Source organism: Episyrphus balteatus, chromosome 4 (genome assembly GCF_945859705.1).
Source record: "Episyrphus balteatus chromosome 4, idEpiBalt1.1, whole genome shotgun sequence".
Classification (NCBI taxonomy): Eukaryota; Metazoa; Arthropoda; class Insecta; order Diptera; family Syrphidae; genus Episyrphus; species Episyrphus balteatus.
Genome location: NC_079137.1, coordinates 64,117,419 through 64,134,887, shown reverse-complemented (window position 1 = coordinate 64,134,887; position 17,469 = coordinate 64,117,419). Strand labels below are relative to the sequence as shown.

At 29.8% G+C, this 17,469-nt stretch overlaps 1 protein-coding gene across 2 annotated transcripts in view; it reads left to right on the top strand.

Moving 5' to 3' along the window:
- Positions 1 to 17,469, top strand: part of LOC129918358 (protein Teyrha-meyrha) — a 71,002-nt gene that overhangs the window by 40,402 nt on the left and 13,131 nt on the right. For both annotated transcript variants that reach the window (XM_055998837.1, XM_055998836.1), the window contains exons 2-3: positions 12,751 to 12,984; positions 13,098 to 13,248. In XM_055998837.1, the coding sequence (XP_055854812.1) occupies positions 12,751 to 12,984; positions 13,098 to 13,248 (385 nt within the window). The remainder of the gene's footprint in view (positions 1 to 12,750; positions 12,985 to 13,097; positions 13,249 to 17,469) is intronic.

The following is a 17,469-nucleotide window of genomic DNA, read 5'->3' as shown; positions in this document are numbered from 1 at the left end:
ATCATCAGAAAACTAAAAAAATCAAAATACTAAAAATCCCCAAAAAAAACTGAACCGACACAATAGCTCAACACAAAACTGATAGATGGATTAAAAATCGAACATATCAAACAACAGCCAGAGAGAGAGGCATAGAAAATGTCAAAATTTGGCGATTTATTATCGCAAATTGAGCGAGTTTTGAAAGAAGAAAAACATCGTCATCGCCAATCCTTTAAAATTGAAAGCGAAATGTTGACGGACAATTTATGACCCCAACAGATTTGTATAGCATCACGCATCTCGACTTACAAATAAAAAGGTTTAAAAGATTTTTCAAACTTTTTCGTTTAGTTTTTTTGTTCAAGTTTATCTGTCGTTTGCCAAAGTGAAATTATACTCCACTTCGCGATATTTGCGGAATAGAGAAATTTATATCCTGATTGTTTTGAAATCAAACTCCTTCCACACTCGTCTTTTAGGCACCTCTTCTGCACTTTGATTTCACATTGGGAAGGACACAAAGTAAAAAGTGTCAATCAATTGACTTGTACAACATAACCTTCCCCATATTTTGTGCTGGCATTTGTGGAACTAACAAAAAAAAAAAATACAAAAAAAAAATATAAGATACAGTATCTGTAGCAGCAAATTCACATGTTCGAATTGAAATTGAATTGGATTCGAAAAGAGTGATACACGCCACAAACAATTACACACTGCTTTTTTTTCTGCAGTTTGAACAGTTTAAGCAATAGCACGCATTAGTTACACTGAAAAAAATTGATTAAAAAAATTGATAAAAATTGTGTTCATGTAATTTCTTGTTAATTTGCATCAAAGAATTTCGAAATTCAATCGAATTCTAATGTTTCACGATAATTCGAAAAGAAAGACTTTTGTCGTTTCTATTGTCACTTTGGTAGATGGAGAAAATGTTAATTTTAGGTTGTTAAAAATTGTATTCTGGAAATTTTTTTGTTAAAATGCATAAACGAATTTCGAAATTCGAACGAAGTTGAATCATTCAAAGTTGTTTCTCCACGATTATTCGAAAAGAATGAATTTTGACGTTTCTCTTGTCACTTTGACAAATGGAGGAAATGTTGATTTTACATTATTAAAAATTGTGTAAAAGACTGTTTTTGACAAATAACCTTGTCTTTTGTACAGAAATTCCTTACTGCCACTTTTGCTTCTATAAAACCTTAAAGAATCTAAAATAGCATCCGTAAGGCTTAATAGAAGCAATATTGTAAGTTAGTATGTTTATTAAACTTTCTCAACCTTATTTTTCTCTGAGTGTATAACTACACCAGAGCTACCGCAGCAGTAAATAGCTTAGCAATGGTAATAAATCTCAAAATGAATTACTAAACGATTTATTATTTGTGATCAATTTCTATAGGAAATTCAATAAAATGTGAATTTTTATGTGATCGTTGGAAACATTACAAACAAACGCGCCGGACAACCAGCAGAAACATCAATGACATCGAACAGTGATCCAACAAAAGCATCCAAAAAGAGTGATAGAGAGAGAAAGGAGTATGTGTATATTGTCATTAAGCCTCGATCAAGCAGTACAATTAAGATGTCGATTTGCGGCAAAGCGATTTTATATGCGGCAAACTTGGGTGTGCTTATAGCTTATAGATACTTATAGAGATACAGTTGCTGTGTGCCAAGTTAGCTGTAATCGATATTGCTGGAGTATAGAACTCTATATTGTTTAAGCATATAAACTCGTGTATTGTTGTGCAGTTACCTTTACAACTTCAATGACATAGAGAAGCTTAATAATGGTTGACGCGAGACTTTTGACAGAATGTCGCGAGGCATTGAAGTTAATTAGATACTTTATTGTCATTTGGAAATTGCCTGGAGAGGAAATATTTGTCTTTAGCTACTGCCCGACGGCAGCATCGTCAGTCAGAGTTGGTATAAGTATCGTGACAAATCAGGTAAATGGCAGCATTGTGTGTAAATGAGGGCGGTTGACAGCGCAGTTTGTTAGCTACTCTGTTTGATCGAAAAAGACCACAGAAATTAATGCACTTGATGTTGTTGACATAGTACGAGTAGCAAACAAGTGTCATGTCATGAAGCTGTAAGTACTTCTAGCTGTTACCTGTTTAAAAAAATAGATAAATTAAATCAAGTCCGCAATATACAAAACATATCTTTTCTCATAGGAGTTTATTGATGATATTTTCTAGAAGTTCTAATTTTATTTTTCATGTTAAAAACAGGAAAAAAAAAACACACTTTGACAGTTTTCAAGAATCCATTTTAAAAGGCCAATACAGAACACTTTTCCGAAAACTTCAAATTACCGTTAGTGAACAAGATTTAAGTTCCTCAAATTTTTACAAAAACATTCAGCCTAAAAATCCTCCCCTCTTAAAAGTTTTGTCAAAAATATAAAACCATGAAAGTACCCAACCCTTATCCTCTTTTTTAGTTTTGTCAACATTCTAATGTAGATCCCCTAATATATTTTTTGTTTTTTAAATGAAAAAAATCTATTTTCGAGCTCAGAGACAAATTGTCTGTCAAAAAAATTTAAAAACATATTTTTTCTAAGAATTGTTTTTAAATTTTTGAATCAATTATGTAAATGTTTGTGCTTGCTCAAAGTTAACAAAGCTTGTTAAAACATTTTGGTGTAGATTTTTCTTGAAATGAAAATATTTTTTGTTCGTTTTAAATTTAGATCAATTGGTAAATATTATTGACTTGAAGTCTAGTTAAACAAATAACATTTTTCGTTTTCAGAAAAATTAGAATTAGAATATCTTTTCACCACAGTTAATAAAACAAACACACGTAGTGTGTTATTATACCCAGTAGGTACGTGGTAAGTGGTTTATAATTTAAAACTTACTTAAGAAAAATAGCCAATATAAATCATAAGTTGAGAAGAATATAACAGGCAAAGAAGCTTACCCAGAATTCAGACCAATCTTCAGAAAAGCCGAAAAGGTAATGAAACTTTATTCACTTGAGGACATAGATAAATTGGCCAAATGGATAGATAACTTTAACTCACTTTTAAAACAATTTTATATGACTTTATAGCTATTTCGAATCTTTTTAATACTTTTTGATGTCTATAGGGAGTGATTAAAAAAAATTGAAATTTGCTCCATTTTTTCTAGTTGATGTGTACACAATGTACATTTAGAACAAAAACGATAGCAATTGGTTTTGTACGTCTAAAATATATTTAATATCGAGTTTTTTATAAATACCAAAAATTATCGTTTTTCCATCTCCTATTTACGAGATTTGCACTGAAAAATTCAAAGTCCCCTAAAATCTCCAAAAATTATCAAAGTTGCAATCGTTTATCCAGCTCGAATTCTTGAAACATTCCAAAAATCATCTTGTCCTTAAGGAAGTATTCAAAAAAACATTCTTTTATAGCAACTTTCATACAAAACATCGTTTTTCTAAAATTCAAAATTTTTGTTTTTTTCAATTCGAACATGAATCGTTTGTCCACCTCAATGAATGAATACAAACAAAAAATCATCGTTTGTCCACCCTACCTTTAGAAATATTCAAAAAAACAAATTTTTTACTGAAAAATTCAAAAGTCCTAAAAGTTCCCAAAAAAAAATTTTCAAACATTTAGCACTTAAACTTAGTCCGTGCGTTGTAAAAAAAAAATAAGAAATCCTACTGCATTTATACAAAGCAGAGACAGCATCATCCAAGCCAATTTTTATGTTTTAAATTTTTATGATTTAAGGTGTTTTTTTTGCTTTTATGAAAAGGAAAACAAATTAAATATGCAGCTCTCTGTTGTTTAAGCCCCACTGTCAAAATTTTGACTTTACAACCATATAATTTTCAGTTAGTGAATGGTAAAAAAAAAATCAGATGGTTTTACTGTTCAATCAGTGATTAAATTAGAGGAAACTAAGAAGGTCACTGTGGTGTATGCGTAATTTTTTTTTTAGGACTTTTGAGGACTTTTGAATATTTCAATTAATTTTTTTGTAGGACGTTTGAATGTTTCAGTTTTTTTTAGTATTCCGTAAAAGGCATGGTGAACAAGCGATTGACATTGGTTTTATGTCTATCTCTAATTTTGACCGTTTTAGATGATTTTTCATTTTTCAGATTTCCTATAAAATACTGAATTTTCTCTAAAATTTTTTGAAAGGTGGACAATTATGTACAAAAGGTGGACTAACAAATAAGATTTCTTTTTCAAAAATTTTCACGTCGCATTTTTGGCTTCACTAAACTATAAAATATTTTTAAAAAATATTAACTTTCTAAATTCAGTGGCCTTTTTTGTTCTAAATTCATAACAAAATTTTAGCTTTAAAAAAAAATCTCCAAAATGAAGTGTTTAAGACAGCAATAAGTTAAATTAAATCAAAATTTTAAAATTAAAAGAGAAGAATAAATTCCTTACTTTTCAAAATGCAAATGCATTGTGATCAAATATATTTTTTGATGAGAATTTCAATTTTATTTTTAAAATTTTTTATTTATAGGTTTTTGCATTTTACTTGAAGTAAGTCAATTTAAGAGTTTTTAAAAACACACTTTCCTTCCATAAATTTTTGCTCTAAATTATGCCACTGTCCTGCTTCCTTAATAAGATTTACTATAGACGAATATTTTTCAAACACATTTACCCTTTTTCTATTCAAATTAATAAATCACTCGTAATATTGAGTAGTTTTTTTCAAAATCATAACAACCTCAACAAAATTATTACTATCGGAAAAGTTGCAACACATGTGAAAATATTTTCAACACTTAACTTGCCGCAGAGCGCACTAAGGTGATGATAAATTAAGCTTCATTCTGTCGTTAAGTACATAGATGGGAAACCTACCCCACCTACCCTTCCCGTATATCTATACAAAAATCCCATCGTATATCTTTCTAACTGGCTTTCGCGAACGACCTAAAAAGGATTAATTATTTGATTTATTGCGAAAAACTACTCTATACCAAACCCCCCAAAATATATGTTGTTGTTAGGACTCACATCAGAACAGAACACACATTAAACTTCACTCTCCAAAAGGAGTATCTAAATCTCATGCTGAGACTCCTGCCAGAGATAAATTCGTAGAATGAGACTCATTTTATCATCCCTATCAACACTTTGGAAAGACAAGAGTGTGGCAAATATCAGCTCCGTTTGACACAATTTGGTAGCACCGTCAATTTATCAACATCCTTTACATACTCTCGTGATGTCTCTAATATATGCGGGGGATTTTGAGTTTGGTCGTTTTGCAAAGCCCCGTCGTTTACGTCGCGTCCGTTCATTCTCCATTTTCATGCTTAACCCCCTTAAATATTGACACATTACAGCAGCCAAACGCGGCAGCTAACCGAAGAGAGCTTTGCTAATGAGTTTGACTTTTTCGTTGTTTTCACCCGTCCGGCCCGTCGTCGCGTCTAAAATAAGCTCCATCATCGGTTTTATAGGATCGCACCCTTAGAATAAGACAAAACATCCTTGCCTGAGGGGGCTATGATGGTGCTATTGATTGTTATTGTTGTTCTCCAACCGTTTAAATTGATGTGATTAACGAATGAAAGTGCCTGTGAAATGAGGGTAGTCAACAGCAACATATGGTGTCCGCTGGGCTAAAAGTTTTGCTGGTCATTTTGTTTGTGGACGCAACAACGGTTTCCGTTACAGTTTATACACATCACAGACACGTTATTCTAATGCCATTTAATCCTTGCATTCGTTAAACGGATATACAACAACGACATCCTGATTAAATGTGATTAGCTTTTATTTGGAGCGGGGGAGATGTGGCTACCTTACTTTTGTTGTTATAAGTGATGATGTGACGATGTGGGTGGGTTTGGTTGGTGTTGATTGTGTGGATTTTGTTTTGGAAAAACATGATAAATTTGAAAATTCTATATACCGACGACGACGACGACACCTTCTGGTGTTTTCACCAAATGAGGTTTTGATTGATGCTCTTGCTTTACCACAAAATCTCAATGACAAAGTGCATTGGACTATAGGAATATTATTATATATGGTTCGGTGTGATGCTCGCTTACTTGTTGTTTGACTTCTTCATTTTGAGTTGGAAGTTTACATCAGAATAAGAGGTTGTGTTAAGTTCAACGAAATACTTAAAGTAAGTTCATGGAAGCAAATAAAATTAACGAGAGATGTTTTTAATAAATACTTAAACACTTTTTAAATCATTTGGAAACGGTTGCTTAGATTAATAAAGCTTTGTATGTAAAAATTAATAAATGAATATTTTCAATTTAATTTTATGAGAAATTTAGAAAAAAAACTTAAAAAATATCCTTAAATTTGTTATTGGACGTTAAAAAAAAACATCTTTTGAAATGCATTTAACATTCAAACTAAGTGTAAAATTTATTCTTAAATGACGAATTAAAAAAAAAACTTCCAAAGCTGTTGTTTAAAAAAAAAAATCAATTTTTCAAAAAAAAAAAAGTTGGTATGCATAAAAATAAAATTTCAAGAAAATGAATTCGTCGTTAAATTAAATTTTCCAAAATAATAAAAAAAAAATTAATATTATTATTTCTATTTTTTTTTTAATATTGTCCTTAATTTTAATACTAAAGCTACTGAAACGTTTATTACAAAAAAAATCGTTGAAATCAGTGAAACAATATGTATATATTAATAACAATATATATATTAATAACAATATTATATTAATAACGGTCCAAAAAGCATTTTTTTTAAAGCTGGACCTTATGTGCCGAAGTACACGTATTTTTGTCATCGAAATCTTTTGAGTCGTTTTTTGGGAAAAAATGATTTTTTTGGTTTAAATAAATCTTAAAAAACAAACTCAATACTATCAAGTTTTAAGAAATCGTTTCAAGTCTTTAGCATTTTCTTTACCACTACAACAGCCCATATGCATACAAAAAAAAAAAATTGAACAAGATAATTATCATGTATAAATTAGTTTTGATATGCAAAAAATATGGAAAGTTCATGCATGTCAATTTTTTTCAGTAAAAGCATTTACTTCTTTTTATGCATATCACCCAATGTCACGTCTGATTGTTATTTCGAGTTCGATTGGAGACTTCTTAGTTAAGTGTTTTTGTAAACATACGAGTATAAACACTTTGTTCTTTAAATATTAAAATTTTCCTTGTCAGCAAAATCAAGTGACGAATCAAACTAATTGTAGGTGACTGTGGTGTATGCGTAACATTTTTTTCTATAGAAAAATTTAAAGATCTGCTTTTACAAAATTTCGATTGCTAACCTTGAATATAAAAAACAATTGTTTTTTATATTCATTGACTGCCCTTGTTAAAAGTCGTTATCATTATTATTGATCGTTCAAAATTTTACAAGAAAATTTCAAAAATCGACTATATATGTAGAACAAACCAAAAATTTTCAAGTACTTAGACAATTAGAGTATTTAGAGATAGATTCCTAAAAGAATTCCATTTAGTGGATTTTTGAATTGTTATAAACAAAAACTGGAAACGTAAAAATAGTAGATTCTAGATAAATAGTTTTTTAAACTCATCAATAAGTCCGAAATTATATTAAAATGATGTAGAAAGATAGCATATGTTTAGATTTAAATAGATTTTTAGGTGATTTTTAAATGATTATTTTTAGCAATAAAGTTTCCGTGTTCATTTGAAAATTTGGTAAGTACACAAATAACTAGAAATCTAAGTAATTAAAAAAGGTCTGTCCATAACCTTGAAATAACGTTTTCTTACTGAAATGGTTCGTCCAGGTCATCTTTTAATTCACAACAATTCCAATTTTTCAATGTATAATTCATGACTATTTTTCACACTATAGCCCCTACTTATACAAAGCTTAATAGCTTAACAGTTCAAGTCTATACAACAATATATGATGTACCATTTAAAGAACTTTTCTGATCGGACTTTCAAAAAATTCATCCACACTCTCATCTCATGCATATATATCAGTTTTAATACTCCATCACGTTCAACCACACGTTCGCCAACCCCAATCTGACTACAAATTGACACTCATTTGACATTTTGTCGATATGAACGACCAAAGCGAGAGTATTCGAATGAAAATTACTTTTAAATCCCCTTTACTTATTTTTTTTTTGCAAAATTTATATGACAGAAGTGTCATCATCATACCGATTATCCCTTAATTTTTTTTTTTTTTGCTTTTTTTTTGTGGGTTTTTTTATTCTCATATATTCCTTCATATGTGTCTGTGGAAGGGGGTGGTTGGTGGTAGTTTCCCTCATCAATACGATTAAATTTACCAATCGATTTAAGTTATGGCGCGGTGAAGTTGGGTAAACGACACGACGAACGAAGGACGACAGGGGTGTACCACACTGATACTGAAACAAACACTCAAACATTTGCATACAAATGTGCAAATATCCATGTAATTTGTTACAAATAAGTAAACACAAGGATCAAAAGATAATAGTTTTGTTTTCTTTTTTTACTTTCTTTGAAAAAAAAAGGATCAAAAATGTACTTCTTTTGGAAGTAAGAGAAATTGGGTACACCAACTTAATCCTGTGTCGGTGAATTGCTTATATGTGTGGCGGGTATACCCCAAAAATATAGACATATCATTTCTGAACATTTATTTTATGTGTTTATGTCGCGTTTAGGGGTGATAATGGGCATGTTACACTACATGACAAAAGGAAAAGAAACAAAATCAAATGGGCCAGAAGGATAAGAGCTATGAACATGGTAAAAGAAAAAGTGCGGGTAAGTTTGTTGGATGTTTCTTGTGAAATTGGGACCAACAAATACACACACTTCCCCGTTTTTTAACTTTTTTTTTGTTTTGAAATTTCTACTTTTTTACATTTTTTAGAGTAAGAGATTGTAATCTGGTGAACCCTCTTTTTTGTCGGTGTGTGTAGTTTGTGTCCTTGGGATCCTTTTTTCCACTCCCAAACTATACTATGCGCCATGAGCCATGAGAGGATGATGATGGTTTTAAAATGTTAAATGGCTGTTGGTATTTCTTTTGTTGCAAAAGAAGACCGTGTTGACTGTTTTGTAGCCAAAAAAAGAAGATTTAGTGTGAAGATATTTAGCGGAAAATAAAGGAAAGAGTAGAAAACTGGTCAAGGACATATAGTAAATGCATATTCGTGTGTCTAGGATGTCTGTATATCTTTTATGTCGAACACACGGTTGAGAGGATTTGAAAAATATACGTTTAAATTTTGTTTGTCGGTCTACTCCTGGGGTTTTTGTGGGAAGGATAAATTTCAAAAAAATAACCCGAATGTATGTGGATATTAATGGCGTGCGTTTGAGATAAGAGGAAAAGGATATCACACCGAGTTTTTTATTTTTATTTTTTGTTTTTTTGGTGTTGGTGGTGATGTGTTAAGTAAGAGATGCAGATTTACAGAGTTTAAAGTAATTTAAAAATTGTTATTGTTGCGATGTAAGCTGTAAAAGAAATATGTACATTTGGATGTGTTTTTTACTTTTTAAGGGAAGAAATAAAAAAAAGGGGGAACCATTCATGTGTGGTAGCTTTTTAAAGTCTTTATCTCGTTTTTGAAATTTGTTTGTTCCTCCTGGGTGATGTTATCATACAGAGGTAATTCTGATTGAGCATTTACAAAAGGAAATTGGTGGAAATAACTTTTTGGTTTGGGTTCTGATTTTAAATTGGGTTTTTTTTTAAACCAGTTAAGGAACAAAATCATTGAAGGGTTTAGTTTAGAAGAACTATGTGCAAAAAGGCATTTAAACAAATTGAATATAATTTATGTTTTGTACAAAAAAAAAATGTTTGAATCGTCTGAACTTCTTTTTAACTCAAAAAAAATAAAAGCATCTATGCAAAATGTGTGAAGATTACACAGAAAAAGTGTGTAATACTAGTGGAACCCTATTGAAATTAACAATTATGTTACTTTTGAGATCAGAAACAAAATGATGGGTCAACCTAATGAAATTTGGTATAAATGTTGAATTTGGGATAGAAAGCAAGAATAAACAGTTTCTATAAAAAATGATTTAGGTGAAAGGGTGTATTTTTAGAAGAGATAGTATAATAGATGTGTAAAACGTCTAAGAACTCAAGTATAAACGTTCAATTTGTCATCAAAATCAAAAATAATATGAATAATTGGCTTTTTGGGACCAATTACAGATTTTGTTGTCTCTTCAAAACAAAACACCCTTTTGTCTAAATTTTTTTATAAAAACTCTTTATTCTTGCTTTCTATCCCAAATTCAACGTTTTGTGAAACATCAATTTTGTTTTCACTCAAAAGAACACCCTTTTAACCATCATATTCTTATAGACACTCTTGATTCTTATCTCAAAAGTAACATAATTGCTGAATTTAAATAGGGTACCACTAGTATTGCCTACTCTAGTATTACACACTTTTTCCAATATACCCGTATTTTCTCTACACCTACAAAAAAAATACCCTTTCACATGAACAAAAAAAAATTTTTTAGTTTTACTTTATTCTTAATTCCCATGTGAAAGAGAACATATTTAATGAATTTCGTAATTGTACCTTTTATACCACTGATTTTATGGGACTTATCGCGGATTTTCCCTATTTTTCATAAAAAAAACACACTTTCACCAAAAATATCATTAAAAACTTTTTGAATTCTTTGTCCCTGCTTTATTTAAAACTTTCTTTCCATCAGTGAAGCATGTTTTTCACATTGGTTTTGGATATATTTTATCTGTTGAAGTAAAAAAAAAAAACTGCTTTTAATCGGCTATAACTTTTCTTAGAGCAATCGTACTGACTTCAATTTTATGTCATTAGATTCAGCAATACCTTAAAAACATGTGTCATATCCACAAAAAATTTTGTTCACTATATTTTTGACCTTCACCCCCTTATTCTTGTCCGCGAAAAAAACATTCCACCCAACTTTTTTTATAGACTGTTTATCCTTGGTTCTAATCCCAAAAGAAAACTTTTTGCCAAGTTTCATGAGCGTAACATTTAATTAATTTCTTGTAAAATCTAAATTGTAAGAGCCGTTTAAAAAATATAAATTTTTCAAAAATAAAAAAAATTGGTGTGTCAAATGATATATAAAAATAAAGTTTCAATTTGTCAAAAATAAAATTAAATTTTTGTAAAATATGACTTTTTTAAAGTTTTCGAATTATTGTCCACGTAATATTATAGAATAAGACATTGTATCACACTTTTTTTACTTGCGATATAGGTACTATATATCAAGTTATGCATTCGTACAAAAAAAAAAAGTTGAGATAACATTTTTCCATGACATTACGATGGTAGAGAATGCCAAAAAAGTGGGTCCCGAAAGTCCGTCTGTCTGTCCGTCTGTCAGTCTGTCAGTCTGTCAGTCTGTCTGTCTGTAAACGAAGCTACAGCCTAGATGGGTGAACCGATTGATGTCAAACTTGGTATGTAGCATTATTTGGCGACTTTACAGAGGGGTTTTTGGAATTAATTTTTTTGGACCAAAAATAACGGTACTTGTCATATACCGATTTTAGTAAAATTGAAATTGCTCAAAAACGGCTCCAACGATTTTGTTTAAAAAAATCAATTGTAAGTTTTAAGACAAGGTCTATCTTCTAATAAAAAAAATTTTTTTTGAAAATCATTATTAACGGTACCTGCCATAGAACCGTTTTTTTCAAATCCGATTATCTCCGAAAGTATTTATTCGATTTTAACGAAACTTTTTGTAAAGAAGCATTTATATGAGGTTAGTATAAGCCAAAAATAAAATTTTCGAAAAAATAATTTTTGGATTTTTAAAAAAATTTTGAAAATTTTTTTTTGAAAAATCAAATTTTCGAAAACGGGACATTGAATTTTTTTGAAATTTTGTTTTTAGATGTTGATTAGTGATTTCTACAAAATGGCATACCAATTTTATTTTAAAGCTTTTTTTCCAAAAAATTATTTATAAAAAATTAGTTTTTTAAAAAACGGCTCTAACGATTTTGAAAATTCTTTTTTTAAAAATGCATCTTAATATATCAATCAAAACTGCATACTTGTTTTGGAGGGCAATTTGATTTCAGATTTTATTTTATTTTTTTAAAAAACGAATTTTATTTTTTTTTTTATTTTTTTTTTTACCTATACTTTTTCCAAATTTCTATATAAAAAGTCTTAAAAATTTAAGCAACTTTTACTCTAAGAGCAAGTTCGTGCGACCCAGTCGTGCATTTTTTTTAATACAAATTATTTATTTCGCAATAAACAGTATTTATTCAAAATTAAATAAAAACCAACTCTTTATAGTTTACATTTGTTTCTAAATTTTAAACTGTCCTTTCAAAAGCCTCTTTTGAGAAGATTCATCATAACCCATTTATCAAATTCGTATAAATTGAGTTCTCATCCTCAACAAAAAAAATTAATTCCAAACCAATTAGAAAACTGTAAACATCGATTAAAAAGTCGTAAATTATTTTCAAACATCTTAACAATGTCTCATTACACTTAATTTTCTGGACACTTTCCAAGAACTCTTCGAAAAATATTTAACCCCTTTAGATATCAGCAAACCCCTTTATTGAGAAGGATTAACCACATTCTTTGGGTTAGTTAAGTTGCCACAAACTATTTGCCCACATTAAAAAGGACACTGCCTTTTCTTTTGTCTTTGTGTGCCAATGTGCCCACACAAAATTATCTTAAGAACTTTATATAGGATATACCAAGGTAGACCATAAAACCCATCACCCAAACAAATTCCTATTGAATACTAATATAATCAACATCTTTTCCTTTAAAATAGCTTCCTGACGCCAAAGACCTTCACAATATGTCCTTAGTGGGCAGCTATGGTACCCACCTTCTGCACAGTTTTCACCCGCATCTTCTGCAATCCCTTAACCACGGAATGTTGGCTAACGGTGGACCAGCCAGTTACTTTGCCAGCGATCGAGGACTCTCGAAGCCCGTATTAACGAATTTTCAACTGCCTTCAGCATTCTCACCTCCCAAATATATTGGCATATCCTTGGATCAGGTGAGTTTTTTCGAACACAAAAAAAAACAAGAAAAACAAAAAATCCAATTATGGTAACGGGATTTATCACATATCAACATCCTTGTCTTTTTTGTTTTTGTATTTTTTGGCAGAATCTATTCAACAGTAGCAGCGAATCGTTTCGAACGGATTCAGCCAGCCCGACATGCACATCACATGAATCCTTGGAGGGATCAAACGATTATGACGGTGAAAAGGGTGAAAGTCCACGAAGTAATAATTCTGATCCAAGGGATTTGAGACGTAAGTTGTGAGCTATACACTTTTACAGATACTTTTTCAAACTCAAAAAAAAAAAATAAAATAGAAAAAAAATTGCAATTGATTTTGCTTGTAAGATAGAAAAACTTCAAGAGGGTGGTAAAAAGTAGTGATGGATGTGATATGATGTATGTAAATCAAGAGAAGAAAAAAAAAGGACGATATAATACGAAAAAGTTGTGCATTGTAACGCATGAATGGCTTTTATTGGCTTTGCCTGTTCATAGATAAACTTAAACACCCAAAACCCCCTTTCAAAAAAAAGATACTTTTTTATCCTATTTCGTCCTTGTTTCTTTTTTTTTGTTGGTCTTTTTTTTTCTTGATTTGAAGAAATTAAAGAAAAATGCAAATTGATTTTTTTTTTATTTCTTCATTTTCTTCTGTGTGATAGTCGACTCTTGGTGTCTTGTTGTTTTTTTTTTTCACTGTTTAAATTAAGGATTTAAAAAAAAAGGAAGGACTATTTGCATTTTATCAAGTATCCTTGCGTATAGATTAACAAACAAGAAGAAAAAAAAAAGTATGTTGAAAGGAAATCACTTAATGAGAGAATTCCTTTCTTTTTCTTTATTAAATTAGAGAAATGAAAAAAAAAATGTGTTAAGATCTGTAAAAGAAAGGTGAGTTTTTAAGGAGGAAAGTGGAATTTAAATTTTTAAAATGAGATTGACCAAAGTGATTTTAATTGGCAGTCACTGAATTGGAGTGAGTAATTTGAGGAAAGAAAAAAATGTAATAAACGTTGATTGTTTTTTTTTTATAGAAATGCGAGAATGGTGCTATAGAATTTTTATAAGTGGTTTTTATAACAGCTTTGATCTTTTTAAGTAAATAAGTCAGATAGGAGGAAATTACACGGTACACCAAGGCGTAAAGTAGAAGCGTTAGTTAAATATTTTAAGGGCAGTATGGACACCATTTATCTTTTTGTAACTGGGAGATTTCCAAGCGTGAAAGGGGTTCCTCCTAAAAAATTTTACTTTGGAAATATAAATCGCTCATTAAAACGAACATCGTACTATCGAAATTTTGATCTTTAGAATTTTGGAATTGTGTACGTATCTCCACCATTTTGTGGGGAGTTCAATTTGTACTATTTTTGGCGTTAAGTTTACGAACCGATAAATGATAGCTATGTATACCTACCAATGAAATTTGTATTATAAAACAAAGATGAGTTTTTTTATAATTCGAAAAGTGAAATTTCCACCTTCAAGATTTCGCTACCAAAACTTGTAAAAATTGATTTTAGTTTTAAGTTGAGTGAAGAAATAGAAAAATTTTTACTTCAGCCGAGAAAGGTAAAAATAAAAATTTCATAGTTGAAAGGTTATTTGAACCTCACTTATTGTCTTTGTTTATAGGTATATTCATGTGATGGACCGTTTTCAGAATCCTTTTACCAAATTAAAAAAAAAAAAACAAAATTGTTGAAAAATGTGAAACGATTAACGGTATACTCAGGCTCACTGCTATTCAGTGAATTACCTTCAGTGTGTACATTGGTAGTTTTGTTCAATTTGTTTACAAAATTGTTCGTCGGATTGTGTACCTTTAAAGAAAATGTATGGAACGTACTATTAAAAATAAAACGTGGAATGTGAACCAAGAATTCAATACTTTAGCCCACTTCGTTTCGTGAACTACAATGTTTCCGCAATGAAAAATTTTGTCCCAAGAATTAAATTATCATAATATGTTTTTTTTTTTTTTGTAATATATGTACCTATATAATATATGTGCAAAATTTAAAAACTCGTTTTAGGAATGCATAACTTTTCATATCACCCTACATTTCATCCTGAGAACATAACTTATTAATTTATTACTCTAGTCTGCATCAAAAACAGAATTTGAAACAAACCATACTACTTAAACCATACCAGACTAAAGGATTTCTGTGTGATGGCTGCGTCCGAATCTAAAATACTTGAATATTAACAGGTCAAAAACGCTTTTTCCTGTTTCGAGTTCTTTTTGACATTACATCACTGTTATTTTTAATTTTTTGCAAAACTACTTATGCAATTTTAAAAAGCCATATTTTACTATCTAAAGTATATTTATTTTTACTGGCGATATAGGTGCCATAGAGCAAGTTTAGGAATCATTACAAAATTCCAAATCTCAAGATAACATTAGATTAGACATGATATTGCGATGATAGAGAATGCAAAAACGGATCAATGCATATTTTTGAATTTTTTTTATGCGCCGCGCCGATTAAATTTTATTTTGAAAAAATTTTTAAAATTGGTGAGCATACATTTTTTTTTAAACGGATTCAACAATTTTCCAAAACAAAACTTATAAATTCCTTGCTTTACAAGAAATGTTGCAAAATTTCGTATGGAGGCCGAAACTACTTAAAGAAACGTTTTGATGATTTTTAAAATTAATTTTATGTTATTTTTAAGTTTTAAAATTGTAAATATTACATTTTTTAACAAATTATATTTATTACACCAAAATTGTTCAGATCTATGTAAGCTAGAAATTTGTACCGGTGTCAAAATTTTCTGAAAAGCAAAAAACGTACCTTACCTAGTTTGAACAAAATGAAAACTTATATAAATTTAACCAGCTCAAATATTTAATTCAGCTCAAATATACCTGCATTTTCGGTTACTTTTGAGGCAATAGGATTATATTTTCGAACTTAAAAGTAAAATTGATTTTTGGTGGTCAATTTATTTAACAATATATTAATCCAAATAGCAAAATAGGTACATAGTACATAGCTTATATTTTTGGAATGCACTAAGACTTTAAAGGACATGTGCATTAGGGTGTGTCAAAATTCTAAACTATGGAATTCTCAAATGTAATAGCTTTTAAAAGTTGCATTGCTTATTAAAATTTAATTCTGCGTTTACAATTTTCATTTTTATTAATATCTTTGGCTCGATCAAAATATAGCAAGAAATCGAGGAAATTTGGATTTTTAGAGATTATTGAAAAATATGTTTTTTTTTTTAATTGCGCAGTTTGGATACGAAACATATATTAAATATTTTTAGGCTTTCTCGTGATTTGTAAAAGATAATTCCAAGAAAAAAACTTTTAAGCTTATATTTGTTGAAATTGAACACTAAGTAAAGAAGCTGCGAAATAATAAGTTAAGGAAAAAAAGTCATATTTTCATATAAAATCGTTTTTATCTTAACAACTTCAACCGATTTGAGCGAGCCAAAGAAGAACGATATTATAATATTGTTTTAAATATTACTAAACCCTAAACCCTAATACAACTTTTGACCACTATTACATTGCAAAATTAGAGTACTTTTTTTTGGCCATACAAAAGTGGCACACCCTAATGTGCATCAATATTTTGGCTTACCCAATTAAATTAATTAAATTTTCACCGATTAAAATATTCTAAAAAAAAAATTGTGCCCAACAAAACAAAATATGCTTCTGAAACCTCAAAATAAATGTACCTAAAAAATTACACTTGTGGTTACAGTTGAATCGTTTATTTCAGAAACAGCATAAGTCCACTTTTTCCAAAAAATTTTGTTTTGGAAATTTCTCATTTATGTATAGAGTTATTCATCTTCTGAAAAAAAATTAAGTATGTCAGACCCCCCAAAATACGAAAACTGAAAGAAAAGGGTTCAAAATATATGGAAAATTTTCACCCGGTGACAACATTTTTGACTGTTAAATACATGACTTTTTACCAGATTTAAATTATTTTGGCAGCAATCTTGACACGCACCCCCTTTTGTTATATATCTATAAAAAGGTAAAGAATTACTCTATCTATATCTATTAAATTCATTAAAATTGTACTCAGGATTCAAAAGTTATAGCCAGATTTCTGGTGGTGGCAGCATTTTTAACTCTTGAATAATATGACATTTTACCAGTTTTAAATTATTTTCGCAAACATCACAAACATGACACGCAAGACTTTAAGTTATACATCTATAAAAAGGTAAAGATTTACTCTATCTACTGCTATTTATTTTTTTTTAAATCGAAAGTAGGGTTCAAAAACTATAGCTTAATAAAAACATAAGTTTTACCACAAAAATTTCGTTTATTTCAGAAACGACATAAGTCCACCGACTTTAAAGGCTTAAAAACCCGCAAAGACCTAAAAAAAAGTTTATATTTTAAAGGTTTCTAAATGCATCTTAGGCTAGATTATAACTCGGCATACTCTAAATTTGAAGTGTTGTGGAATTTTAA